Source organism: Lepidochelys kempii, chromosome 3 (assembly GCF_965140285.1).
Source record: "Lepidochelys kempii isolate rLepKem1 chromosome 3, rLepKem1.hap1, whole genome shotgun sequence".
NCBI lineage: Eukaryota > Metazoa > Chordata > Testudines > Cheloniidae > Lepidochelys > Lepidochelys kempii.
Window position 1 is genome coordinate 192,033,343 of NC_136382.1, and position 27,286 is coordinate 192,060,628.

Genomic DNA, 27,286 nt, shown 5'->3' on the forward strand with positions numbered 1-27,286 from the left:
CAGATGAGCATGGCGTTCTGGTTCTGAGATATAACTAAGAGGAGGTCATTACAGACTTTGGCAAGAGCGGTTTCAGTGGAACACAGGGGTGGAAGCCAGATAGGGGAGTGTCCAGGACAGAACTGGAAGAGAGGAACTTCAGACAGTTCTTGTAAATAGCATGTTCAGGTTGCTTAGAGGTGTAAGAGAGATGGGGCAGTAGTTCGAGAGGCAAGTGGGGTGTATTGGGGTTTTTTTTTAGCATGGGAGAGAGTAAAGTATGTTTGTTTTTTGAGGGGAAGGAGCCAGAGAAGAGCGAGAGTTTAAGGAGAAAGGCAAGGGAGGGGAGTGGGCACCGGGGAGATCAGGAGATGGGATAGGGTCACTGGGGCAAATGGAGTTGTGAGAGCAGAAGAGAAATTTCTGTGTATCTGACCTGACTCTCCCTGACTATTCCCCCTGACTCTGAGATCCCAGATCACAACACCACTCCTTGTGATCAAGGTGAGTTGATGCTTAATCCCACTGATCCTATCAAAACCATTTGTTATATTAGGCTCACATCCTGAGAATTGCTGAGCACTTGCAACTTCCCTGGAAGTCAACAGTAGGGCTTTAATTGAGCTCAGTGGGAGTATGCTCAAGGAGTACAATCAAGCTCTCAATAAGTTGCTGCACTCAAGGAGCTGACCATCCATCTGCAGCACACCCTGCTTTTGTCAACCTGGGAATGAAGAAAGACATATAGTAGGCCTGAACTATGTTGGGCCCATACATTTGTTAAGCATTTTAATATTTTTTCTACATTTAATTTGTAACATGAGAAACATTATAAAATGTTGTTGGAAGATTGAATGAAGTGACCTTCAATTGTGAGGACTCCATTTATTTGTACTAAATGTATTTAAATGCTAAGGATCTCAGAGAATTCTTCTGTAGTTAGGTGGCTCAGAATCTATATGTAGTGACCCAAACTGCAGTTATTCTTGTGAAATCAGTGGAGTTATGCCAGACTTACAAGGGAAAAAAAGCACAATTGGCCCTGGTATGTTTACATGAGATTTTCCTGACCTCTAATGCACATTGAAGTGTGGCCAAAGTGAACCATTGTTGCAGTAATGAAAAAATGTCTGGATAAAAATCACTTATTTCCTTTGGGAAGAAAAAAAGGAAGAGCTATTCTTAATTCTTACTGTATTTTCCTTATTTTACTCTTTCTATTCCATTCTGCTGGAGTTTAGCGTTTTCTGTATATTGCCAGTTTCATTTAGAATGTTCTCTGTGAGATCACAAAATAATGGGGACTTTCTACAACACAATACAAAGGATAAAATCCACATGAGTAATCTGAAAGGAAGTTCTAAAGAAAATGACTATGCCATTGTTCCAATCATGCAGAGTGATTGTTTCCTTGCATACAAATTCTGACTTGTAGACTGTACTGTTGAAAGGAATAAATGTAGACAATCACCTCTCTCGCTGAAAATTTTGTACCTGTTATAGTTACCAGAAACCCCTCTGATTATTATAGTTAAAATAAGTCAGTGAAAGTATATTTTTCTCTGTTTTGTCTTTTTATTACCTGTACCTGACACCACTTTGTGTATAGTCTGGTACCATGTATAGTCAGGTAGCCCCCTGTCAGACTCACATGGACAGACCCTTGCACCTGCAGAAAACCCTGTTGACGTCAACCTGCATGGATCTCATTGCAGGATCAGGTCCTTAGTCAATATTTTTTCCTTGCTAAAAAGATCTTTATAAAGATAACAGTGGAGCAGAACCACCCTCCTCTTCCTCTTTTTTAGAAGGTTGGTCTTTTAAAAATGTTGCCTTAAGACACTGCGGAAACTGGATATTTCCAATTTAAAAAAAAATCCTAGGGGACAGTGTTTCTTTAAATGTAGTATTCAAAGACAAAAACAAACAAATCCACTTTAGAGTGAATGATCCTGTAAAGGCCTACAGTTTCTTTCTTAGGTATTTCACAAGAACCTATGGCCAGGTCTATGCTAAAAAGTTAGGTCAACCTAGCTACATTGCTCAGGGGTCTGAGAAATACACACTTCTGAGCGATGCAGTTAAGCCAGCCTAACCCCCGCTGTAGACAGCACTAGGCTTACGGAAGAGTTCTTCTGTCCGCCTAGCTACTGCTGCTTGGGGATGTGGATTAACTCCCGCGATGGGAGAACCCCTCCCATTGTTGCAGTGAGTGTCTACACTGAAGCGCTGCAGCAGCATTGCTCTGGCTGTGCCGCTGTAGCGGTTTAAGTGTAGGCATCGCCTATTGCAGTATGTGAATTCCCTGTCCTGCAAAATGTAGACCTTCTGCCATGAGGTGCTAAGGACCCTCCATTCCCTTTGACGTCCATGTGACTTAAGGTTGGTCAGCTCCTTGCAGAGACCTCCCAGGCTAAGGCCTTAGGTCCCCTCTTCAAATCTAACCTACACAGGTGGTGACCAAGGGCGGTTAGTATCTGATGGCTGTTGATTGGCTCATATGAAATGAGTTTGGTGATCTCAGTCTAGTTCCCAGTGGACAAATGGCCCCTAAATGGCCCATTCCTTGGCTGTCTATGAGAAGTAGAGGATTGATGGGAAGGCAGGGAGTAGACTTGCTGAAAAATGGAAAATAAAATTTTGTGGAATTTTTTGTTGTTGAAATTTCAAAATGTTCTAGCAGGGAGGCTGAACTACTTTCTCACTCTTGCAGTTGGTCCCTCCTCATCAAGGTTGAGGTGTCTTGGCAGGCCAGTGTGGGGAAGCTTATTCTCCTGTTGTCTGTGCTGTACCTGTTTTGGGAATGGAGATTTCAGGGCTCCCAGGGATGTCAATACAACCTCTTTCATGGACTCTAAGGGTGGGATTTTCAAACTCACCTAAGAGAGTTAGGCACCAAACTTCCAATGAGAGTCCATGGGAACTGGGTACACAACTTCCTTAGGTGTGTTTGAAAAATCCCTCCCTAAATTTAATAAGAAAGCAATGTATGATTAATAGCAGACAGCTTTGTTTGTTTCATACAAACTATATCCCCCAAACATATAAGTATATATGAACAACAAACTCTTTACCACAAAGTTGTGATTATACTTTGAATTATTTTACAGGATGCCTGTCTGAGAGAAATAGCAGAAATGAAAACTTGCATTGAGAAGGTAAAGTATGAAAATGAATCTCTTCTAAATGAGAAGATTAGAAATATAACATTACTAGTGAAAATGTAAAGGAAATTCATTATTTTTTCTGTGCAACCCATGTATGCCTCTTAACATGTAAATATTCCTTTGATTATATATTAGGGTTTTTTAGAAATTTGGTGTAAAAGAGAAAAATAATAATCAAATCAGGAGAATTGAAAAATACTTGCTTCTTCCAAGGGAAGTTAAGAATTCAGGCTAAAACACTTACAAAATGAAGTCTACTTTTGGACTCAGTGCAGCACCTTTCAAAAGCCACTGGAAATCTTTCCATTGACTTCAAGAGGAGTTAGATTGGGCCCTTAGTGTGTTTTGGAAAACTGAGTCCTGTATCTTCATTGAATGAAATGGAAGGATTCTCCATTTGAGATTAATTACTGTGTAGTGTCACTTTGTTTATTTATGGTGATGCTCTTCATTTCTATAGCTCCTTTCATCTGAATTTCTGGAAGCACTTTGTAAACAGCTGAAACTTTTATCGGGCTTGCGGCCTGGCCCTGAGTTAGGCCCTGGTGTGGAGAGGCTGTGCCAGAGCAGGAGCCTGCCGCTGCTCCACTATCTTGAAGTGGGTACAGCATCCACCCAGCTTTGCTGAGTGCTGTCGTGTGGGAGGGATGAGGCCAAGGTCCACCCCCTCAATCCTGTTTGTTGAGGCTAATCCAAGCCTTAGCACTAGCATCTCACAGTCCTTGTGTTCTCTGAAAGCAAGAATGCCATAGTGCCCAGCCTATGGACTGGGGCAGCAAGTGGGAGGCCCCTTTCACTCTCTCCCCTTTGTTCCCCCTTTGTTCACTTTGTTCTCCCTTGCAGGGGCTGGCCACAATCTTTCTCTAATTAATCTAGTGTGACAACAGAGGGGTAAAGTATCACTTCATCCATCAGTGAAATGCAGCCACCTCTAAGGTGGAACATAGTAGCTGTCTAATAGGTCACAGCAACACTGCACGGCAGCTTGGAAGAGAACATGAATTCTTCTGTCCTGAGTTGAAACCGCAAGGGGGAGTTTCGGCAGGACATTGGCCTTTAACACTCCTGTTCTTAGAAAAAATGTTGTGGGATCTTGTATGACCACAGTGATTTAGTATCTCCAGCTGCAGAATAGACCCCTAAACCGTCTTTGGGCATTGATTCAGAGGGAACAGTAGCACCTACTGACTCACCAGCATCAGGGTTTTCTTTAGTATTGTCCCATCCAAGTATTGAATGGCTAGAGGGAAAGTATTGGAAGGTAGTTATATTTAGCATGGATTTAGTGCTTGACACTCTTTTTCAAGTACAAACGTTAACCTACCTCTCAGCCGTGTTGTGAGAATAAGTATTAACCTCCCTGCCTCCGTTTTGTCATCTGTATAGTTGCGCTAAGTGACTTTCTAAGGATACACAACGGGTCAGAGCTGAGATTAGAACTTTGGAGTTCCTGGCTTTCAGCTCAGAGTCTAAATGGGCCCACTCTGTCTTGCTGTAAAGTGGAAGTGTTGGCTAAAACTCAGCTGTCTTTTGGGGGAAGGGATTTTTGTGGTGTCCTTATCAGGTCCTGAAAGGTATCCCTGTTTTTCCTTTTATGGGGCAGTCCTGAGTGGGACAGAGCACCCTTTGTCTTGAGAAGGGCTGCAGTTCTACTGACATGAATGGGAATTGAGGGCTCTCAGCACCTTGCTGCGTTGGGCATTAAATGCACATTAGCTCAAGCTTACTGCACCATCTTAACCTCTCTAGGTGAGAAGGATTGGATGAGAATTCCTTTAAAGCTTATCACTTCTGTTCCTTAATTGGGCAGAGGAGTCACTGAATGATCCAACACACACCAGTCACTTTCTCAGCCACAAGGGCCTGAGCGCAAAGCCTTTATAAGCACCCAAGCTCAGAGGTGATTGGCTCAAACCAGCAATCAACCCCTACTCTTATAAATAGCAATGAAGAGTCCCGCACACAGATACCACACTGATGCATGCAGTATAAATACCTAGACAGAATGGACAGAACTGACCCAGGCTCATGGTCCTTCTCTCATTCTTTTTCAATTAGAAAGGTTGGTGAAATCATTGTTGGTTTCCACAGTAACCCAGCCTGAGAGCTAGGTATAGAGTGGCCACAGCATTATCTTCTTCAGACATCTAGTTCCAGCTTCCAAAAAAGTTTAGTGCATCTTTTGTTCTAGTAGACAAAGAGGAAAGGTCTTTGTATTTTATGCATATCTATTCTGAGAATGAGCTGGTATAACTTCATCATCAGTGCACAAAACCCTTGTTTGATATAAACAACTCTTTTCAAAAATCCTCGGCTGAAATGTGTGAATAAAGTAATTTTGCAGGATTATAATACAGTTCTCATTTCTCTCTGGGCAAGTAAGAACTAGATGACAATCTTGTATAGTGAAATGACTCTGTGTGATACACATAGTCTTGTCAGGTCCCCTGACGATGCTTTAATCTTGGACGTTGGATCTTCTCATGATTAAAGTTAACAGATGAGTTAATAGATTTTTGTAAAATGTTTCCATCCCTTTCCTTCTGGAAGTGCACTAGCTTTACCTTATTTCTCTGGGATTGGTGTGTTTTAAGAGCCAGCTATTGATTTATTGCAGTTTATATTAATCATCATATAAGTTTCCCCTCACATTTCTTAGCTTCTTTGACCCTTAAAATTTCCTTAGGGTTATTGTTTGCTTCTGATAAAGTATTCTCTCCTTCTGTTAGACTTGTTCCACATAGGGCTGTTGTATGGTATTGTCCAGAATATTAAGATGCCTGGTATGAATAAATTGCACTGAAAACTCTGTGTAGTTCATTAGGTTCTTGCTTAGTGTAATTTGGCCTGTGCTCATGTCAGTGACACTTCTGCTAACTCATCCACATTGTGTAGCTTGACGGCCACCTCTTCTTTCTTGGGTATAACAGCAGATGATCAACCACTAGTGCTCTCACCATTCAAGTCAGCATTGGAGAAGCATTGTAAGGACAACAATGCTTCTAAAATTGTTTAAAACAGGTTACCCATCCTCTCGTCTTTGGAATGATGAGAGGGGGAAGTCTTTCTGGATTGGAACTGGCAGAAGAGTTCATTTTCGAGTGCTTGCTTATGTATGTTCCACGTAAGCCACGTGCACTCTTGCCAGAGATTTTTCCCTCAGTGGGATCAGTTGGGCCCGCTGTAGCTCCCTCTGGTGCTGTGCGCTTATGCACCAGTACAAGGGCACCACCAGTCCCACACCCTCTTGGTTCCTTATCTGCTGTAACAGTTGCTGGAATGTCTCCTCTTGCTTTGGCAAGGCGATTATCAGTGGTTTCTGTTTCATAGTTTAGTCTATAGTTTAGTTTTAGTGTATATATTGTAAATACTTTTAGTGTAGATAGTTAGTACCCTCTCCCCTTATTGTCAAGGGGTTCCCTTCGCCCCTGGGCTCCAAGCCTTGTGCCTCCTGTGGCAAGCCTGTGCTCGTGAGTGACCCACAGCCCAGTTGTCTGAAGTGTCAGGGAGAATCTCACGTGAAAGACTGCTGCCAAATTTGTTGGGACTTTAAACCTCGCACAAAGAAGGATAGAGAGATCAGACTTAAGGCTCTCCTAATGGAAGCTGCTCTTCGATACCAAGCCTCTCGGATTCAGCACTGAGCACTTTGGCCTCGGTGCAAAGCACTCCTCCAGCATTGCACGCATCCCAGCACCTCTCTCCATCCCCGGTGCCGAGGAAGATGCACAAAAAGCAGCGCACTGACAGCGCGCGCTCGCTAATGCCAAAGAAAGGCAAGCCAGGGGAAGACAGTGGAGTGTGACCCATATTGGGCCATTCCTCCACCCCCGGTCCCATGGTGGCACCATCGACTCAGCTGAGATCATTGAGTCTGGTGTGGGACAATCCACCGATGCTGGGAAGTCATTGTGGTGCCAGCGGAATTGCAGTGCGTTCAACCCTAGAAGCCTTTGCAGCAGCCAGAGACTTTTTGTCGCTACTGGTCCTGCCAAACCCATTAGGTCAGCCGTCAGCTTTGTCATCCTGGAGCAGGAATGAGACCGGTGCTCTGAGCTCCTTCCCAGCACAGGGCCCACCAGCTCCTTCTAGAGACAAGCTGATTCTTCTGTCCTCTGTGAAGTCGTCCCCAGCCCACCACCAATCACCGGATGCTTGACACCGATCAAAGGTATTGAGAGGTACTGCTTCCCCGTGGAAGCCTAGGGAGGATTCTTCATCTGAGTCCAACACGGAGCCCTGCATTCACCCTAAGGGCCACCGTTACTTGTCCTACATACCGCCGGACCTTGGTGCGGGTCCCCCTGTGGGTACCTGGCCAGGAGAGTGGCCTATGCAGTGGCTATTCTGGAACCCTTGGGGTTTTCTCCCAATACCAGGTCTACCCTCCCACCGTTCATACTTGTTTGCTTCTGAGAGGTGGGCTCCCGCACTGCACCCTGACTCCAGTACTGACCCTGGTACTGATTTACAGGACATGGCCCCTATGGAGATTATTGAGGCTGAAGAAGAGGAAGAAGCCCCTCCTCAAGTACAGGCCTCTTCCTCCTCCTCCCCTGACATGGCCATCTCAAGGCCAAGCATCTTGCTTCCCCAAGATGACTTTAGAGCTCATCAAGAGCTTCTAAAGCAGAAAGGTGTTTTCAAACTGGGGGCTTGAGATTGAGGAGCTCAAGGAATCCTCTCACAGCCTCGCTGACATTCTGGCTGCAGCAGCTCCATGTAAAGTGTCCTTACCCATTAATGAGGTGGTAATAGGTCCGGTCAGAGCCCTGTAGCAGACCCCATCTTCTCTACCTCCCACTTTGAAGAGGACAGAGAAGAAATATTGTGTGCCAGCCAGTGGGTATGAGTATCTGTACTCTCACCCCTCTCCAGAGTCCCTCATTATATTGACGGCTAATGAAAGGGACAGACAGGGCCAGTCGAGCACTACCCCCAAACAGAAGGACGCAAAGAAACTTGATTTGTTTGGGAAGAAAGTTTATTTGACAGGTGGTCTGCAACTGTGTATCTCAAACCAGCAAGAATTACTGGGGAGATACAACTACAATTGGTGGGACTCCTTGTCTAAATTTAAGGACTCCGGGCCCCAAGACTTAAGGCAGGAATTCTCAGCCCTCTTAGAAGAGGGAAAGAATGTTGCCAGAGCCTCTCTCCAGGAGGCACTGGACGCAGCAGATGCAGCAGCCAGGACAATGGCCTCTGCTTCCACCATGAGATGATGCACTTGGCTGCAGTCCTTGGGACTCCCTCAGGAGGTCCAACAGTCTATTCAGGACCTCCCTTTCAAAGACTGTTCACTTTTTTCCAAGCAGATGGACATGAGACTACATGGCCTGAAGGACTCAAGGGCTACCCTCTGGTCCCTAGGCCTCTATGCTTCCATCTGCTTCTAGAAAGCATGTCAGGGCCCAACAGCTGCCATGCTTCTCAGCTCTGCCTCCGAGACAGGACCCCTCCTAGCCGGGGTCACATAGGTACTCTGGTGGGCTAAAGCAGGTCTTTTGAAGGTGAGCCTGAGAGCACTATACTAGTTCCCGCTTCAGATCCTGCCTCCCCTTTATTTTTGGACTGACTGTCCCACTTCAGCCCGGCATGGTCCTGCATAACATTGAACTGCTAGGTGCTAAATACTGTGGCAATCAGTTATACCTTGCTTTTTTCATCCACTCCTCCCTCCCACACCATCCCCATTCCTCTTCAGGGACCTTCTCATGAGCAACTCCTTGCCCAGGAGGTGCAGACCCTCCTACAGATGGGGGCCAAGGAGGAGGTGTGACGGGTTTGGTCACAGAGACTCCCTTCAAGACTGTCACTCAATGAGCTGGGATGCCACTGAGAACAACCCTCCTGCCAGAACAGGTGCCCCTCCACTCCTGTCCTGCTGAGTTAGACACTCCAGTCAGCTCCAGCACAGACCCAGAGGTTGGGCCATGCCTCTCTGAAGTTCACTGAAACTGAGATTCACTCAGCCCAGGGGCTTCTCAGTTAACAGGGACTTCCCAAGCACCCAGTGTTCAGCCTTTCTGGGAACCTGAACCCCAAATAAATCTGTTTTACTCTGTATAAAACTTATACGGGGTAAATTCATGAATTGTTTGCCCTCTGTATCACTGATAGAGAGATATGCACAGCTGTTTGCTCCCCCAGGTACTAATCACTTACTCTGGGTTTATTAATAAACAAAAGTGATTTTATTAAGTATAAAAAGTAGCATTTAAGTGGTTTCAAGTATAACAGCCTGAACAAAGTAAGTCACCAAGCAAAATAAAGCAAAAGCACACAAGTCTAAGTCTAATACATTAAGAAACTGAATACAGGTAAATCTCACCCTCAGAGATGTTCCAGTAAGCTTCTTTCACAGACTAGATGCCTTCCTAGTCTGGGCCCAATCCTTTCCCCTGGTACAGTTCTTGTTAGTTCCAGCAGACATCTCAGGTGGTAAGCAGGGGTTTTCTCATGACTGGCCGCCCCTTTTGTCGTGCTCCGCCCCTTTTGTCGTGCTCCACCCCTTTTATAGCTTTGGCACAAGGCGGAAATCTTTTCTGTGTGCTTGTCCTGGCTCTGCCTCATCAATGGAAAAGTACAAGGATTAAGATGGATACCAGCCTCATGTGACATGGTCACATGTCACTGTAACACCCCTAGTCTCCATTCTTCCTGGGTTGGCCCACAGGAAGGTTTGCAGGTAAATAAGCCATTTACAACCAATTGTCTGGGCCACACTTACATTTACAACCATTAATGGCCCACACTTGGCATAATTACAATAGGACCTCAGAGTTATACTTCATATTTCTAGCTTCAGATACAAGAATGATATGTGCATACAAATAGGAGGAATATATTCAGTAGGTTGTAACCTTTGTTATGATACCTTACAAGAGACCTTTTCCATAAAGCATATTCCAGTTACATCATATTCACACTCATACCATATTTCCATAAAACATATGGAATGCCATGTCACAGGAGGTACCTTGAAACTTCAGAGAGAAGGGGTTTTACTCCCATTATTTCCTAATCCCAAAGGCCAAAAGGGGCGTTCGTCCCATCCTGGACCCGTGTCGCTTTAACAGATATCTCAAGAAACCAAGGTTCCGCATGGTCTCCCTGGCCTTCATCATTCCCTCTCTGGATTCAAGGGACTGGTACGCCACCCTCGGCTTGAAAGACACTTACTTTCACATTCTGTTTTTCATGGCCACAGAAGATTTCTCAGGTTTATTGTAAACCAGACTCATTACCAATTCACCGCTCTTCCCTTCTGCCTGTTTGCAGTCCCCTGGGTTTTCATGAAGTGCATGGCGGTGGTAGCTGCCTTCCTCAAACATCTCTACTCATACCTCAAGGACTGGCTGATCATAGAATCATAGAATATTAGGGTTGGAAGAGACCTCAGTAGGTCATCTAGTCCAATCCCCTACTCAAAGCAGGACCAACACCAACTAAATCATCCCAGCCAGGGCTTTGTCAAGCCGGGCCTTATAAAACCTCTAAGGATAGAGATTCCACCACTTCCCTAGGTAACCCATTCCAGTGCTTCACCACCCTCCTAGTGAGATAGTGTTTCCTAATATCCAAACTAGACCTGATGAAGTGTTGTTCAGAAGCTCAAGTAAAGAACAGCATCAGCTTGGTCCAACCCACTTTCCGAGCACTGGGCCTGTTGATAAATGAGCAAAAGTCAACACTTATTACAGTTCAGAGAATAGGTTTATCAGGGCTGTGCTCGACTCGACCCACGCCAGAGCCTTCCTTCCAGAGGCCCAATTACAGACCACTGTTGGACCTGATATCCAAGGTCATGGTTCACCCAATCATGACAGCCTGGGTTTGCTTCAAGCTACTGGGGCACATTGCCACGTGCACGTAAATGGTCCGGTACTCAGGGCTGTGCCTTAGGCCCCTGCAGACATGGCTAGCATCTGTTTACACCCCGAACAGACACCGCTTGGACTTGGTGCTTATTGTTCCAACCCCAGTCCTCACCTCCCTAGACTGGTGAAAGGACCCATTGTCGGTGATGATGGAAGTCCCCTTTGTTGCGCCCCAGTTATTAGTGTCCCTAGTCTTGGACATGTCAGACCTAGGTTGGGGAGCCCACCTTGACAGCCTCAGGACTCAAGGCCTGTGGTCCCAGAAAAAACTCTGCCTGCACATAAACATCAGAGAGCTCAGAGCAGTCTGCTTAGCTTGCCAAGTGTTCCTTCCCCGGATCACAGGCAAGGTCTTGCAAGTTCTAACGGACAACACTGTGGCCATGTTCTATATCAACAAGCAGGGAGGAGCTCGTTCCTCCGCCCTGTGTCAGGAGGCCATCCATGTATGGGACTTCTGCGTGAAGCACTCCATCCACCTGATTCACACCTTCGGGGAGCCCAGAATGCACAAGCAGATCACCTCAGCAGATCCTTCTCCTCTCACCATGAGCGGTCCCTTCACCCAGATGTCACCAGGTTTATCTTCCAAAGGTGAGTGTCTCCCAGTGGACCTGTTCACAACTAAGCAGAACAGGAAATGCCAGCAGTTTTGCTTACTGAGCGGGCACAGCCCAGGCTCCCTCTCCAACGGCTTCCTGCTTCGTTGGACAGAACTCCTATTCTACGCATTTCCCCCAGACAGATCTGTCTGGTTCACAGGTCCTCCTGAATATCAAACGGGACAAGGCAAGAGTTATTCTTATAGGCTGGTGTTGCTATGCCAACACTGATTCGTCATGCTGCTAGATCTATCAGTAGCAACCTCACTTCTGCTTCTGCTCCACCTGAGTCTGATCTCTCAAGACCACTGTCGGTTACTCCAACCGAACCTCGGCTCCCTTCAGCTAACTACTGTTACATAACTGAACCCGGAGAAGCAGGCCTGTTTGGAACAAGTTTGACAGGTCTTGGTGGGTAGTAGGAAGCTGTCCACTAGGGTTATCTACCTTGCCAAATGGAAGTGTTTTTCGATATGGGCATCCCAAAGAGACCTCTCTCCGACTCAGTCTTCCCTTCAGTCGATCCTGGACTACTTGCTCCATCTTAAGCAACAAGGTCAGCTCTCGCATCTATGAAGGTGCATTTTTGGCCTTCCACCCACAGGTGAACAGCAGGTCAGTGTTCTCTCACAAAATGACAGTCCGCTTTCTTAAAGGCCTTGAGAGACTTTATCCTCAGGCCTGTGAGCTGATCCCCCCCTGTGGGACTTAAATCTGGTTCTGTTGAGGCTCACATGACCTCCCTGTGAGCTCCTGGTGTTGTGCCCTCTACTGCTTCTCTCTGCGAAGGTTGCCTTCCTGGTAGTAATCACCTCAGCAAGAAGAGTCTCTGAAATCAAGGTCCTTACGTCAGAACCACCATACATGGTGTTCTTCAAGGACAGGGTCCAACTGTGCCCGACCTGGCCTTCCTGCCAAAGGTAGTTTTGCAGTTCCATAGCAACCAGGCCATTTTCCTGCCAGTCCTCTTTCTGAAGTCTCACAAGAATTCAGACGAGCGGCAGCTTTGCTTATTGGATGTTAGGCATGCCCTCACCTTCTGCATCAAGAGGACTAAACCCTTTCACAGATCTATGCAACTCTTTGTAGCAGTAGTAGAAAGGATGAAAGGGCTACCAGCATCGGCCTAGAGGCTCTCATGCTGAATAGCTTCCTGTATGCTACAAGCAAGCAGATGTCCCACCTCCAGCCATAGTGACTGCTCACTCCACAAGAGCTCAGGCCTCTTCAGCAGCATTCCTCATGCAGGTTCCAATCCAGGACCTCTGCAGGATCACAACCTGGTTGTCGGTGCATACCTTCTCATCCTACTACGTCATCACCCAACAGGCTTGAGACATGCCAGGTTTATGAGAGCTGTGTTGTAGTCTGCATGTCCATGAGCTCTGAGCCCACCTCCTTGGATACTGCTTGTGAGTCACTGAACATGGAATGGACATGAGCAAGCACTTGAAGAAGAAAAATCTGTTACTAACCTTTCTGTAACTGTTGTTCTTTGAGGTGTGTTGCTCATGTCCATTCCATGACCCACCCTCCTACCTGTCTGTTGGAGTTGGCTGGCAAGAAGGCACCGAGAGGGTGCGGGGTCGGCACCTCCCCCTTATACTGGTGCATAAATCTCACCCTCAGAGATGTTCCAATAAGCTTCTTTCACAGACTAGACACCTTTCTAGTCTGGGCCGAATCCTTTTCAGACCAATGTTGTGGTTTATGGCCTGGGTCCAGCAATCACTCACCCACCCGTAGTTACAGTCCTTTGTCCCAGTTTCTTTCAGGCATCAATTTGGGGTGGAGAGGCCATCTCTTGAGCCAGCTGAGGACAAAAAGGAGAGGCTTCCAGGGCCTTTTATATTCTCTCTCTTGTGGGCGGAAACCCCTTTGTTTTCCTGTGCAAAATCACAGCAACAAGATGGAGTTTGTAGCTACCTGGACAAGTCACATGTCCATGAATGATTTAGCTTTTTGCAGGCCAACGTCATTGTTTACATGTTAGTTTGAACGTGCCCAGGAAAGCTCAGATGTGGATTGTCGTCTCCCAAAGTCCATTGTCAGTTAAGTGTTTCTTGATTGGGCACTTACGCAGAATAGTCCTTTCTCAAGAAGCTGACCAAATGCTTCACTGATGCTACTTATAATCAAACACATTGAGATACAAGTACATAGCCAATATTCATAACTTCAGATGCAAAAATGATACATACAGCCAACATAATCATAACTAGCAAATTACAACCTTTCTATAGACACTTTACTTGACTGCCTTTGTATAAGATTTGGTGTGACTATAGGATCTTGGTTGCAACAATGATCTATACGGTCACAGTTCATGTCAATAACATCACACTTGAAACAAAGTCCTATTTATTTCAGTGGTGTTACTTCAGATTGAGACTAGTGTTAACATGAAAGCACAATTTGGCTACGTTGCTTTCATTTGTGTACAGAGTTCATGGGCATGACGCACAGTACATGTAACATCTTGTTTTGTTTTCATCTCTTCTCCCTTCCCTTTACCTTCTCTTCTCTGCCTGGATGTAAGATCAATTTCTTCTCCTTCCTGTATTTGTTGATGTAGCAGGATTGACTCATCTAGATTGTTTTTCTCTCAAACATTGGTTGCTAGGTATCTGAAACAATGGAAAAAAACGGAAAAAAGGAAAAACAATGAAGTCAGCTCAGGCTGATCACATCACAGAACGAAGTGCTAGAATGAAGAGATGTCTGTCAGTCAAATATCAAGAAGAAAACAATAATTTAGTACCGCTATGGACAGTGTAATGGATGGCAAATAATATTTACTCAAGTAGCTTATTGCTCACTCATGTGCAAGGGCATGAGAAAAAAGTTCCAGGTTTTCACTGTACCTACATGCGTCTACAAGTGCTCAGAAGTGAATATGATCTCCGTAAACCACCCCAGAGTATCAGAACCAACTGGTACTCACCGGCTAACATAGGCCTGAAGGAATAGCCGTCATCATTCAAATACTGTTACTTGCATAGTGCTGTTGATGAATACTGTTCTTTACAGTAATAAAAAAGTATCCATAAAACAATATCACCACCCTGAAGCTCTTGCCACCTAGAGGCAAACAAGTACATTACAATGAACACAAGTAGTACAGAGTGGATTTCTGCTGAGGGGGAGATGTGGTCAGAGCCATGGGAAGGAAGATGAATTAATACGATTGTATATTATCCTGCCTGGCAGGACTACTTGCTGTCTCTTTAAAGTGTGTTTTGACTTTGAAAAGGGGGGCTGTAAAAATGGCCCTGTGGGGCTCCAGGTTTATTGTCACTCAGTGTGCAGTATCATGTTTGCTAAGTTTACATGGGAAAAGATGTTTATTCTAACTGCCAGCCCTGCAAACTCAAACTGGGTCAGAAAGCCAAGCTGGGTTCTTTCTGGCCCATCCATCACCAATAAAGAATCTGCAGTCAGAATTTAGTTAACAGTTCTTCTGTTCATCATTAGCATTTATTACTTGTACCATGCCCTAAGATGCACTGGGAGCCTCAGAAAACAAACATTCCTTTACCAAAGAGAACACAACCTAGAATTTAGTTGTGATACAAGTGCATTTACACTTCTTGGGGAGCAGGTTTTTCGTTAATTTTATTTGTCTCAAGTCAGTTTTTAAGGTGAATTTGAATGAGATGACCAGAAGAGTCCAGCTCACACTGCTAGACCTGTGCTTACTCTACAGTGAGAACAGGCGTAAAAGGTAGTTGACATTTGTGTCAGTGAAGTCGTAGAATACACATGGGTAGCAGAGCTGATGAGAGAGCAGGCACAATTTTGACAGTCGCTTTTCATGGAGAACTGCACTATACACACTATTTATTGCCCCACCAATGCTAGCATGTGTTACTGTCTGTACACATTTTACAACTAGCCCTAGCTCTGTTGGTGGGTGCTGGTGTTTGCAGATAGTGTAACATTATATAATACAACATCTGATGGGGTTTTTGATGTTTCATTTTCACATTATTCTCCATGTTATTTGTGAAGCGTGGTAGACAGCACCCTGTTGTCTTCAGAGTTAACTGAGCTCATTACATTTTTGCTTTTGATGGGTTTTTCTGTCTTGCATTAATACATTAACACCTATATTTCTATAGATGAGCACAGAGAACAGTTCACTTATGGAGAAAATGAAAGCCTTGGAGAATAGGTCTTCCTGCTGCTGTTTGGCTTCAGTGGTTCATGGCAATGCAGAAATACTAACAATTTCTCACCAAAGCACATTTGGTATTGATGCAGGTATGTCAAATCTTTGAAAATATCCTGTTTTCAGAAAGAAGTACAGGTGTTGGGCTAAATCTGCTCTATTTGCTTGACTCCGAGAAATTTCTTTGGTAACACATGATTTGTGATGTGACATTAAATTGCCAGCTTCTCAAACAAGGGGCATGAACTTTTTGCTGAGTTAGAAGCTAACTGTTGTTAAAACTGTTGTTTTAACATTTGGTTAAAGTAAGATGAGTATAGTATAAATAAAGATTAGGGTTACAGACTACCTATGGTTATTGCTATTACTGAATTTAAAGGGAAACTAGAAGTAGCTTTGAGTCAGTAAGAGTTTGACCCAACTTCATTGAAGTTAATGGGAGTCTTTCCATTCAGCTGAGTGGGAGTTGGATCAGATCATGAGTGCTTATTTGGGTTAAGGGTGCGCACAAGGTAGGCACAAGGCTTAGCTATTAAGTAAGTCCTATTAGGAAAGTCCAAGTAATCTCAGAAATCATTCCGGTTCCATGAGTGAAAAAAGGTACAAGGCAGAAAATACTGGAGTTGAACCGTTGGCCACAGGACTGGTGTGAAGCTGAAGGGTTTCATTTTGTGGAACTGTGGGCTGCATTCCAGGGGGGAAAGGGGCTGTGCAAATGGGACAGCCGGCATATCACAGGTAGGGAGGGCTAATCATCTCAGTTGAAGCCTGGTGAAAGGGGAAGGTGCTAAGGAGGCAAACGCAGGAGAAAGGCAAATTTAGTATGTTGTGAACAAATTGAACCAAGGGGACACAGAATGTAGAGAGAAGAATTTCTTCAATTCTTTATATACCAGTGCTAAGAGTCTAGGTAATAAGTAAGAGGAAATGGAACTCCTCATATGATGAGGAGAAATTTGATATCACTAGCATTACTAAAACAAGACAATTTGCATGATTGCAGTGTTATAATCACTGGTTACAATCTGTTTGGAAAGAATAGCGTGGATAAAAGATGGGTGGGGAGTGGCACTCTTCATTAAAGATGCCAATACCTGTTTTAGAGTTAACAATAACTCAGAATCACAGGCTCTTGAGTGCACATAAATCAATATGCTAACTAACCAAGCCCAGAACAGGGTCTGCTAGAGGTCTGTTATAGACCATTAAAATAATCAAGAGAACAGGACGAGTTACTCCTTAAGCACCTGTCTGCAATGCATGTAAAGAAATTGTTTTCTTCTTCAAGTGATTGCACATGTGCATTCCACTCTAGGTATGTACATGCCCCAAGTACAGTTGCCGGAAATTTTTCCTTCTGTGGTACCCGTCAGGACAGTTTGAGCGCCCTCTGGTGCTGTGTGCTCATAGCCCTGGTATAAACTCCCCTAACCTTCTTACTGCCCGTGACAATCACTGGAACAGCTATCCTTGCTTTGGCGAGCTCTCTGTGATCTTCTCTTTTGTATATTTTGGACATAGTTAGATAGTTGTAAATAGTTTTAGTGTAAGTTTTTAACTTACTGAGTTAGCTGAGTTTTTGTCCATTCCCTGGTACCGAGGCATGCTTCAGTCACCGGGCTTCAGGCCCTGTGCCTTCTGCAACAAGGCTGTGCCCCTGAGTGACCTGCGTTCAAGCTGTCTGAAGTGCCTGGGAAAAGTTCACGTTGGAGACCGCTGCCAGATCTGCAGAGACTTTAAGCCTTGGATGAAGAAGGACCAGGAGGCCAGGCTGAAGTTTTTGTTAATGGAGGCGGCACTGAACCAGGTCAGTCTGACTCAGCGCAGAGTGCCTCGGCTTTGATAAGGCATGCTCCTCCTATCATACCGGAGTTCCGGCACCGTTCACCATCCCCAGTGCCTAGGAAAAGGCACAAGAAGCAGTCGGCCGAGAGGGGACGGTCCTCGGCACCAAAGATGGCCCGCTGTGGGTATCAGAGTAGAGTGCGACCTAGGTCAGGGCACTCCTCTGCCTCGGTACGGCAGAATTCGGCACTGTTGACTCCGGCACCTATGCAACTACCATCAAGTCCAGTACCGGATGAGTCTACATCTGCATTATAATATTGGTACCAACGCTATCTCAGTGCCGACCAGGCTGGAGGCGTTTGCTGCAGCTAGAGACCTTCTTTCACTTTTGGTACCAGTATGACTGGCAGTACAAGGGTAAGTGGTATCGGTGCTGATGGTCAGGAGGGAGCCTGTTGTTTCTGGTCATGGTTCAATGCCAGGCCCTTTGGTACTGTCAAAAGGGAAACTGGCTATGCTGGCCTGGGTGTAGGTATCTTGTCTTCGGCACTGGTGGGAACTGCACCTCCATGGTCACTGGATAGACTTGTCTTCTGAGTCAGAGTTCAAATCTTACTCCTCTCGTTTGAGGAGTCGTCCCTGCTACTCCCCCAGATGCTCCTACCCATCCATGGCCCAGGCACAGGGGTGCCATCAAGTGCATGGTCAGGTCTTCACTGGGGACCTATGCTGGTCCAGTGGCCCTTTGGGAATCCATGAGGTTTCCCCCCAGTTTCTGGAACTAACTCTAGGTGCTCTTATTTGGTGGCCTTGAAACAAAGGTCACTGCTGTCTCATGGGGCTGCAACTGGTCCAGACTCTGGTACTAAACCTGGCACAGAACTACAGGAGCCAGCTCAACGGGATCCTGCCAAGGCATAAAGAGAGGAAGAGTGTCCATAAGCTGTGCTGGCCTCCTCCTCCTCCTCCCCTGGTGAGGCTGTTTCAGAAGCAGGCATGTCCTCTCCCCAGGATGATTTTAAGGCTCACACAGAGTTGTTGAAAAGGGTGGCTTTAAATCTAGGCATACAGGTGTAGGTAGTGAAAGAATCCTCCCACAGCCTAGTTGACATTTTAGCCACTGCAGGCCCTTCAGGAGTGGTTCTGCCTCTCAATGAGGCCATTATGGACCCTGTTAAAGCCATATGGCAGGCTGCTGCACCCCCACCCCCCCAATCAAAAAGGTCTTAACAAAAGTACTTTGTTCATGCACAGGTTTATGAGTTCTTGTACACCCCTCCCTCCCTGTCCTCAGCATCCTGGTGGTATCTGCTGCCAATGAAAGAGAAAGGCAGGGCCATCAGGATGCAACCCCAAAAGCAAAGGACTCCAATAAACTGGATTTGTTTGGTAGAAAATTTATCTTATGGGTGGCGGGGGAGGATTGCAGCTCAGGATTGCAAACCAGCAGGCGCTGCTGACCAGATATGATTTCAACATGTGGGACTCCAGACAGAAGTTCAAGGACTTGCTCGCACAAGAGGCCAGGCAAGAATTCTCCTCGCTGGTGGACGAGGGAAAATCAGTATCAAGGGCGTCATCGCAAGCTGCTTTGAATGTGGCTGACTCAGCAGCCAGGTCCATGGCTTTGGCAGTGGCCATGTGCAGGAGTTCATGGCTTCCGACCTCGGGTCTCCTGCAGAAAGTCCAGCAAACCCTTCAGGACCTGCCTTTCGAGGGAGCTTTGTTCTTTTCAGAACAAACTCATGCAACCTTAAGTCACTTGGTTTGTACACACCAGCAACTTCAATGAAGCACTACAGGCCCCAACAGCCTGATCAGTACTCTGCCCTGCCTGTCCATCAGGATCTGCAGAGTAAAAGAAGCAGGGGTTTTAGATGTAGGGCACCCCTCCTTTCTACTGTGATGTTGATACCTGCCCCACCCAGATATCCAGGGGTTCTAAGCAGGTGTTTTGATATGACACTTGAGGACGCCATACCAGTTTCCATGATGTCAGACCCTGTTTCTCCTTTGTTTACAAACCGCCTTTCCCACTTCCTAAGTCCATGGTCTGATATCACCACAGACCACTGGGTGTTGAGCATGGTGGAAGTGGATTACGTTTTACAGGTTATTTCCCCTTCTTCTCACCCTCCCTCTCCATACCTATTCAGGAACCCCTGTCACGAAAAACTTCTGGTCCAAAAGGTTCAATCTTTTCTTTGGGTTGGAGCCGTGGAAGAGCTTATGCAGAATTTAAGAGGGAAGGAGTTCTACTCCCGTTATTTCTTAATCCCAAAAGCCAAGGGAGGTCTCAGACCAATTCTACATCTGCGCCACCTCAACAGCTATCTCAAGAAAATAAATTTCCACATGGTCACCAGTTATGGAAGGCTGGTAACCATTTTTTATGGAGGACTTCAAGTTGGGAGACGTGCCGGAGATCCCATGTAGCCGGTAGTAAAACATCATTAGAGTGTCGAAAAATTATAGATTATAATTTTCTAATACCAAAGGTATTGCATCCAACTCAAGGGTAACTATTTTAGACTTAATTATGATTAATTCATATTTATCACTAGACTAGAAGTTAGTTGAACAGTAAAAAAATATAATAAGGTTATATCTGTGATAAAATTTTGATTTTTAATATTGTTATTAATTCATCAATGTTTAAATGGATTCCTGTTAAATTCATTCATTTAAACTTTGCAAGTAGTCATAACAACTTGGTTTTACTTTCTATAATTTCTCATCTTTACATTCCATATTAATAAAACAGATAAACATATATTATTTTTGAGCCTGCAATTTAGTTAAGCAACTAAATTCAGTTAATCCCTGAGAAATCTGCTGTGGGTACTTAATTAGTTAAAACTCCTTATGTAATGTGTGTATTATACTGTATCTATGCTAATGTCTAAAGCCTGTTAGATAGGTCCTCTGTGAGGGATGTGTGACGGGTTGGACCCCTTGGAAAGCCACCTGATGTGCTAAGATACTGCTGGGTCTATCTGTTCTGCCTGCATGGGGTCCCTTTAACCTGTCTTGCTGAGCCAGGCTCTTAAAACCTCCTCTAACACACACACAGGCAGGGCCACACCCAGCTTCAGGTCAGCTCTGGGAAGCCTCAGTTTAAGGGTCTTGCTCCAGCACTCAGATGTCCACCTCCCTTGGAGTACAGACCCAAAGATATATTATGAAATTCGGCCCCTCCCTCAATGTGGAGAGAGATGTGCACATTTCTTGCCCTCCCCCCAGTTAGAAATTACAGAAACTGGGTTTAATAATAAACAAAACACATTTTATTAACTATAAAAGGCAGATTTTAAGTGGTAAAATAGGTAACAAACAGAACAAAGCAGATTCCTAAGCAAATGAAATCAAACACGCAAACTAAGCTAGTTTCATTACAGAAATTGGTTATGAATAGTATTTCTCACCCTAGATATTGTTGCAGGCAGTTTGCAAAGTTTCTGTGGTTCAGAATTCCAGTTATATTCTTTTTCAGACTGGACCCCTATTTCAGTCTGGACTCCCCCTGGCCTTCCCTTTTGCAGTCTTTCTTAGGCAGACAGGCCAAGGAAAGGAGGAGTCCTGTTTGCCTTCCTCCCCACCCTTAAATAGGATTTACATAAGGCGGGAATCCTTTGTTTCCCAACTTTGACCCAGCCTCCCCCCTTCCTTTACAGTGGAAAGTTACAAGAAGTCCCAGGTAATGTTTTAGTATCAGGTGACAAGACCACCTGACCCTGTAGTATCACAGCGTCCATGAGTCAGTGCCAGTCTGGAGCGTCCACAGGAAGGCCAAGCTTTTCACAGTTCGTTGTCCTCGCTGATGGGCCATCCACCCTGTCTGGCTTTTCCATTGTTGTACCTGAAGTGTTAGCAGTGGCCGTCACCCAAAGTAGCACAGTTGAAATACAGATACAGAGTCAATATTCCTAACTTCAGATACAGAAATGACACAGGCATACAAATTGGATAATCGCGTTCCGTAAATTATAACCTTTCCAGTGATATCTCACATGAGCCATTTTGTGTAAAGTATATCTCAGTTATGTCATATTCGTATCATAAACATAGTTTCATAAAGAATATAGAATGACATGTCCCAGGATGTATTAACAATTCTGCAGTTAGGTATTTACACAGCCCATTAACTTCCATATCTAAGTGCCTCTCAAGTATTAGTTCTTAGAATGGCAAGATTAGTGATAAGTTCCAGGGTCCAGGGCTATCTTCCATATACTCAGACCTTCCTCAACTAGTTGACAATTTCTTTGTGTGTAATGGAGTGTAATTACTGTGAAGGGAGAGGCAATTTCTTTGATAGTTAGATCTAGTTTGGGCTGAAAAATCATGACACTGAATATTTAGAACATGTCACATTGTATTATTAGCATATACGCATCTTTAGTCCTGCACTATCCAAATTCCCAGAAAACAAATTAATCTCATACCATAATGTGACCCACCAAGTGTGAAAACAAATCGGTTATTCCTCTCACAGGTTAGAAGTGGCAAAAAATAATGCTTCTGTAAAAGTCTAGATTCAGTTTTAACTGTAAAATCATAACCATTACACCTGTAATAATGAGCTTATCAAGATTAAGATTTAAAGATCTGATGATAGAACATGACAGTTAACATGTTCTAACGTGTCTGAAAAGTTTAGCGTAGACTAGGCAGTATGTATTTTTTTAATACAGTCTAAGCCGATCGAGATAAAGCTTAGACTTCTCTCTGTACCTTAGCCAATTTAACGTGTATGAAAGGCCTTGTTTATATTATATGCTGTGTAGTTGTAGCTGTATTGGTTGTAGGATATTAGACCGACAAGGTGGGTGAGGTAAAATATCTTTTATTGGACCAATTTCTGTTGGTGACAGAGAGAAGCTTTCAAGGCACACACAGCTCTTCTTCAGGGTGACATATTTTAAGTATTCAGTGTCGTGATTTTTCAGCCCAAACTGGATATGGCAACCTAAGAAATTGCCTCTCTCTTCAGTGATTACACTCCAATAGACGCAAAGAAAGTGTCAACCAATAGAGGGAGGTCTGAGTGTACAGAAGATAGCTTTGTGTGGCTCGAAACCTTGTCTCTCTCTCCAACAGAATTTGGTCCAATAAAAGATATTATCTCACCCACCTTGTTTATGTTCTACTTTCAAACATGGTAGTTAGACCGTGTTAACTAAAATATTTGGATACCATACCTTTCACTCTAGTCTAGACAGGCCATGTGGCTGGCAGCTAGACCAATACTGTTGCTACTAAGCTCCAACAAGCTCGTAAAGGGCACCTAGTCATAAATAATCCTTTCGATGTTACTCTAGTAGAATGTAGCTAAACTGTAGCCTGCATAGTACAGTGTGGATGATTTCAGTATCAAACCTCACATTAAAACCCTGTGGTTAGGTGTCCCAGAATTAGACAGCAAATATCTATTTTTCAGATGCTTAGTGGAATTGTGCCTTTGTTCTGTGAGGCTAGAACTGAGTGTATGTTTGTGGATTTTTTGCAGTGGGGAAAAATATTTTCATAATCTGAAATAAATTCTGGAATTGTGTGTGAAAGTTTGAAGAATTATAGCCAGACTGCTTTGATGAAACACATTTCCCTCCCTCCCCCCCCGCCGATTGGAGCACATTAACAATGAAATGCTAGACCATGTGATACTTGGTAGTCGCTTACCACATCCACTAAGTTATCTCCACTTGCAGTGTAACAGAAAGATGTTTCCAAGATTTATTTTAGCCCTCCCCCCCCCAATCATGTTAAAGCAGGACATCAGGACCATTTTTAGCCTTGCTGTCTGTTACTTGATCATTGCAAAGAGGATATTTTCTTTAAGAATAAAGGGAAAAGAACACATTCATTCAATTAAAACTGACCCAGAATAACAACAAGGGAATGTCTGTCTGTCTCTTTCAGAAAGCCCTCATTGCTTCAATAGTTGTGGTGATGCAACTTGCAATTCTGGGACACAAAGGGGTAAATGTGTTGCTGGGACAAGCTCAGTGGAGGATGATGAAATCGGAATGAAAGAGATGTATAAACAGCTGTAAGAACTGATTTTTGTTATTTCTTACTACAAATGTAAAAGGGGGTTGGATACCATTTTCCCTTCTGGAAAGTTTATAATGAGTGTGAAACATATTATAAGGAATTCAAATAGCATGTAACTAGAACAGTGACAACTTGGCACAACCACCTGCACCTATACAAATAGGGGGAGATACATAAAAAACAGAGTAAATAATCTAAATGGAGTGTCAGGATGGTTTTGTAACAAACCTACAATCCTGGCATAGATTTCCCAACTTTGTTGTACTTCATGTACCTGCTTTGTCAGGAAATCCTGAATATGGGCAACAAGTTGTGGATCGTGCAAATACTTATGAACATGGTATTTCTCACATGTATAAAGTGAAGCATGTTCACGTTTGCAGGACTGGGCCCTACAATGGAAGGAATGCAGTTGTGGAAAAATTACAAAACTGGTAGAAAAAGTCTCTTTACAAAGAGGGCACATAATATTAAATACACAAATGTAGTCCCTGTTTCTGCAGCCACTTAAGCGTGTGTGTAATTTTTCTCAGGTGACCAATACTAATGGAACTATTCATATGAATAGAAGTGGCCCACATGCTTTGAGGTTTGCAGGAATGGGTCCTAAAGTTACTGAAAGTGTCTTCATGTGTGTTTGCACTGCACTTGGCACAATGGGGTCTTGATCCTCATGGGGGCCTCTTGGCGCTATTGTGATATAATTCAAAATCGAAGTCTACAAGTCAGCCAACTCTGAAGCACTGTTTCTATTTCAGTGACAGAACTTGTCTGACCCACCTTGTCCCTGCTTTCCCTGCTGAACACAGGCGAAATTATAGGGTATAAGGCATTTCTACTGTTGTGGCAAATCATAGGTCTGATCCCACATTCCTTGAGCATCTGATCTTCCCTGAAAACAACGACACTTTTGAGTTCTTGTGGAATTCAGAATAGGGCTGTCTGCAAGCACAAATTTTTGTGTGTGAATAAAATTGTAGGTACAAATTGAGAAACCATTTTTGATCATTTGACCTTTAAAAGATCTGAAGCCGTTAGACTCACATTGAGTATCAGTTTTCATTTCCTGCCATTCTGTAGTCTAAACATCAGCATGAGACACAAAAATTAAATTACTCCAATGTAGGCAGCCCTTTAATACATATTCTTTTAAAAATCAAGTTTTCTTTTAAAATTCTCTCTGTGTAAGTAGCAATTGTTAACCTGGTTTAATTCAGATATACAAAAAGATGGTGATGTAATCATCTTATTCTTAAAGGAAGAGAGAACGTAACCTTCTACTTGATGTCATGCTACTTATGTACACAAGACGATGGTTTCTGGAAGAAGCAATACCATATGTAAGAAGAACTCTTAAGAAATGCGGAGTAAATTCAGAAGACAGAAACTGAAACTCAGATCTATTATCCAGCCAAAACACAGGATTTAATGTAACAGCTCACAACAGGGTTTGCTCTTGCTTCAAAGGGTATGTCTACACTGCAAGTAGACAAGCGCGGCTAGTCCATGCCAGCTGACTCGGGCTCGTGGAGCTCGGGCTTTAATTGTGGTGTAGACATTAGGGCTCTGGCTACAGCCTGAGCTCTGGGATCCTCCCACCTCGCAGGGTCCTAGAGCCTGGGCCCCAGCCGAGTGTCTATGCCGGAATTAAACAACCTCTTAGACCAAGCCAGCTGTGCATGTCTAATTGCAGCGTAAACATACTCCTAGAGATCAGTGGGAGCATAATTAAATCCAATACTGTAGAAGCCTGATTTTTAAACTTATGTGCCTGAAATGGGTATTTAAGTGGGTGCTTCTATCTAGAACACCCACAGCTCACACTTACATCAACATCTCTGAAAAATCACACCCAAGGTGTCAAGTTAGTGTTTAAAAATTGAGGTACCCAAAGATCAGTGACCACGTTTGAAAATTTGGCTGGAGGGTATCAGGTGCCTAAGTGCAGATCTCATTGCTTCATTTTAGGCATCAGGTTACAAAGTTGGGCTCTTCAGTATGATCTGCCAGTGTTCTTCCCTTTTAGGACCATACCACCTCAATAGGTTCACAAAACTTCTACTGATGTCAGTGGGCATGGGCATACAAGGCACCAGCACAAGGGTTCTTAGCAAGTGAAATTATCTTCATTTATACTCACGTGGACCCTGCACCTCAGGGGTTTATGTTGTGCAACTTTTTTCCTGTGGAGTTTGCTGATGATGAAAAACACGTCCATTAAGATTACCCTGCACACCAATAAAAGATAGTTAGCTTGATAATTATCTAAATAAATTACCTGATCCTGACTTCAGTCAGAAATGAATGCTTCGGCAGAACATCTAATATGTTTCTTCCTTATTGTTATACAGTGCTGCATTGTACTGCTGCAGCCATCAAAATGACTGTGTATATGAGACAAATAGGTCATTAGCTATTTAAATACTTCCTATATTAATGAGCACATTAACATGGCGTTAACACACCTTGCCACCTTTCTATGGTAGCACTGTAGATCCCCTTCATTTGTTTTATGCATTTATTTTGGTGAAAATGCTGAACGGTTGAAACAACTTGTGGAGCTTATATTGTATAACAGCAGTAAAGGAAACTTGCATCACATCCTGTCTCAGCAGCTCATGTGTACTATGATTTTGGAGTTATGCTGGGGAAGGTCTATGACCTGTGTTACACAGGAAGTCAGACTAGATGATTACAATGGGTCCCTTCTGGCCTTAGAATCTGTTAATATTCTCCAGCTAGGTATTTACACAGACCATTAACTGCCATATCTAAGTGCCTTTCAAGTATTAGTTCTTAGAAGGGCAAGTTTAGTGATAAATTCCAGGGTCCAATGCTATCTTCCATACACTCAGACCTCCCTCTACTAGTTGACAATTTCTTTGCGTCTAATGGAGTGTAATTACTGCAAAGGGAGAGGCAATTCCCATACCTATTGCAGAAATTTGGGTTTCAAACCTTTGTTACCTGTCAGCTCTGTGTTCTTGGGGAACCAGGGTGCAATACCCAGCCTGTCTGACTCATGAAAGACCACCCCCCGACCCTCTGCTTGAACCAAAGCCAATCAGACAAAAGACTTACAAAAAGCAATGAAAAGGCAGTGGAAGACACACCTAACCCCCTCCGGACAAGGGTGACAGGATTAAGGAAACTCCCCTAGCCTCATTTGCATCAAAGATAGGACAGGGAGACATCCCTATTAGCACACAGAATGGACAACAGAAATTCCAAGGCAAGAACCGCATGGAACTCTGGGACCAGAAAAGCAGGAAAGCACTCTGGACCCTTGGCTACCACCACCACCTGGGAACCCTGATCAATTCAAGCTTCATGGAGTGGTGAGAACCCATCTCTCTCTCTCTAGGTATAGCCTTCTGACCCTGACTTGTGTGATCAGTTACAGTTTTCTAAACCTGACTTTTATAATCAAATTTAAGTTAGATTTAATATTATAACTGTTTTGTTTGTTTGGCTCCCCTATGGTTATTACCTGACAATAAATAACATTCATGGTTAAGCTGGTTGCTTCTCTCTCTCTCTCCCCCCCCGCCCCCGTGTTTGTTTTTTTGGCTTCCTCATTCACTCTGCAGCAACGCTCCTCGTACCTAAGCTAACAATCCCTGTAGCGCCCAAAAATCCTGT

General features: G+C 44.1%; 1 protein-coding gene across 14 annotated transcripts in view; it reads left to right on the forward strand.

Moving 5' to 3' along the window:
• Positions 1-27,286, forward strand: part of LOC140909632 (uncharacterized) — a 110,814-nt gene that overhangs the window by 64,842 nt on the left and 18,686 nt on the right. For 4 of the 14 annotated variants that reach the window (XM_073339397.2, XM_073339395.2, XM_073339400.2 and 1 more), the window contains 4 exons: positions 3,090-3,137; positions 15,753-15,894; positions 23,510-23,639; positions 24,903-27,191. In XM_073339397.2, the coding sequence (XP_073195498.1) occupies positions 3,090-3,137; positions 15,753-15,894; positions 23,510-23,639; positions 24,903-25,035 (453 nt within the window). In that variant the 3' untranslated portion in view covers positions 25,036-27,191. Of the gene's footprint in view, positions 1-3,089; positions 3,138-15,752; positions 15,895-23,509; positions 23,640-24,902; positions 27,192-27,286 lie in introns of those variants that run through there. The other 10 variants (XM_073339405.1, XM_073339406.1, XM_073339403.1 and 7 more) reach the window with 6 other exon arrangements.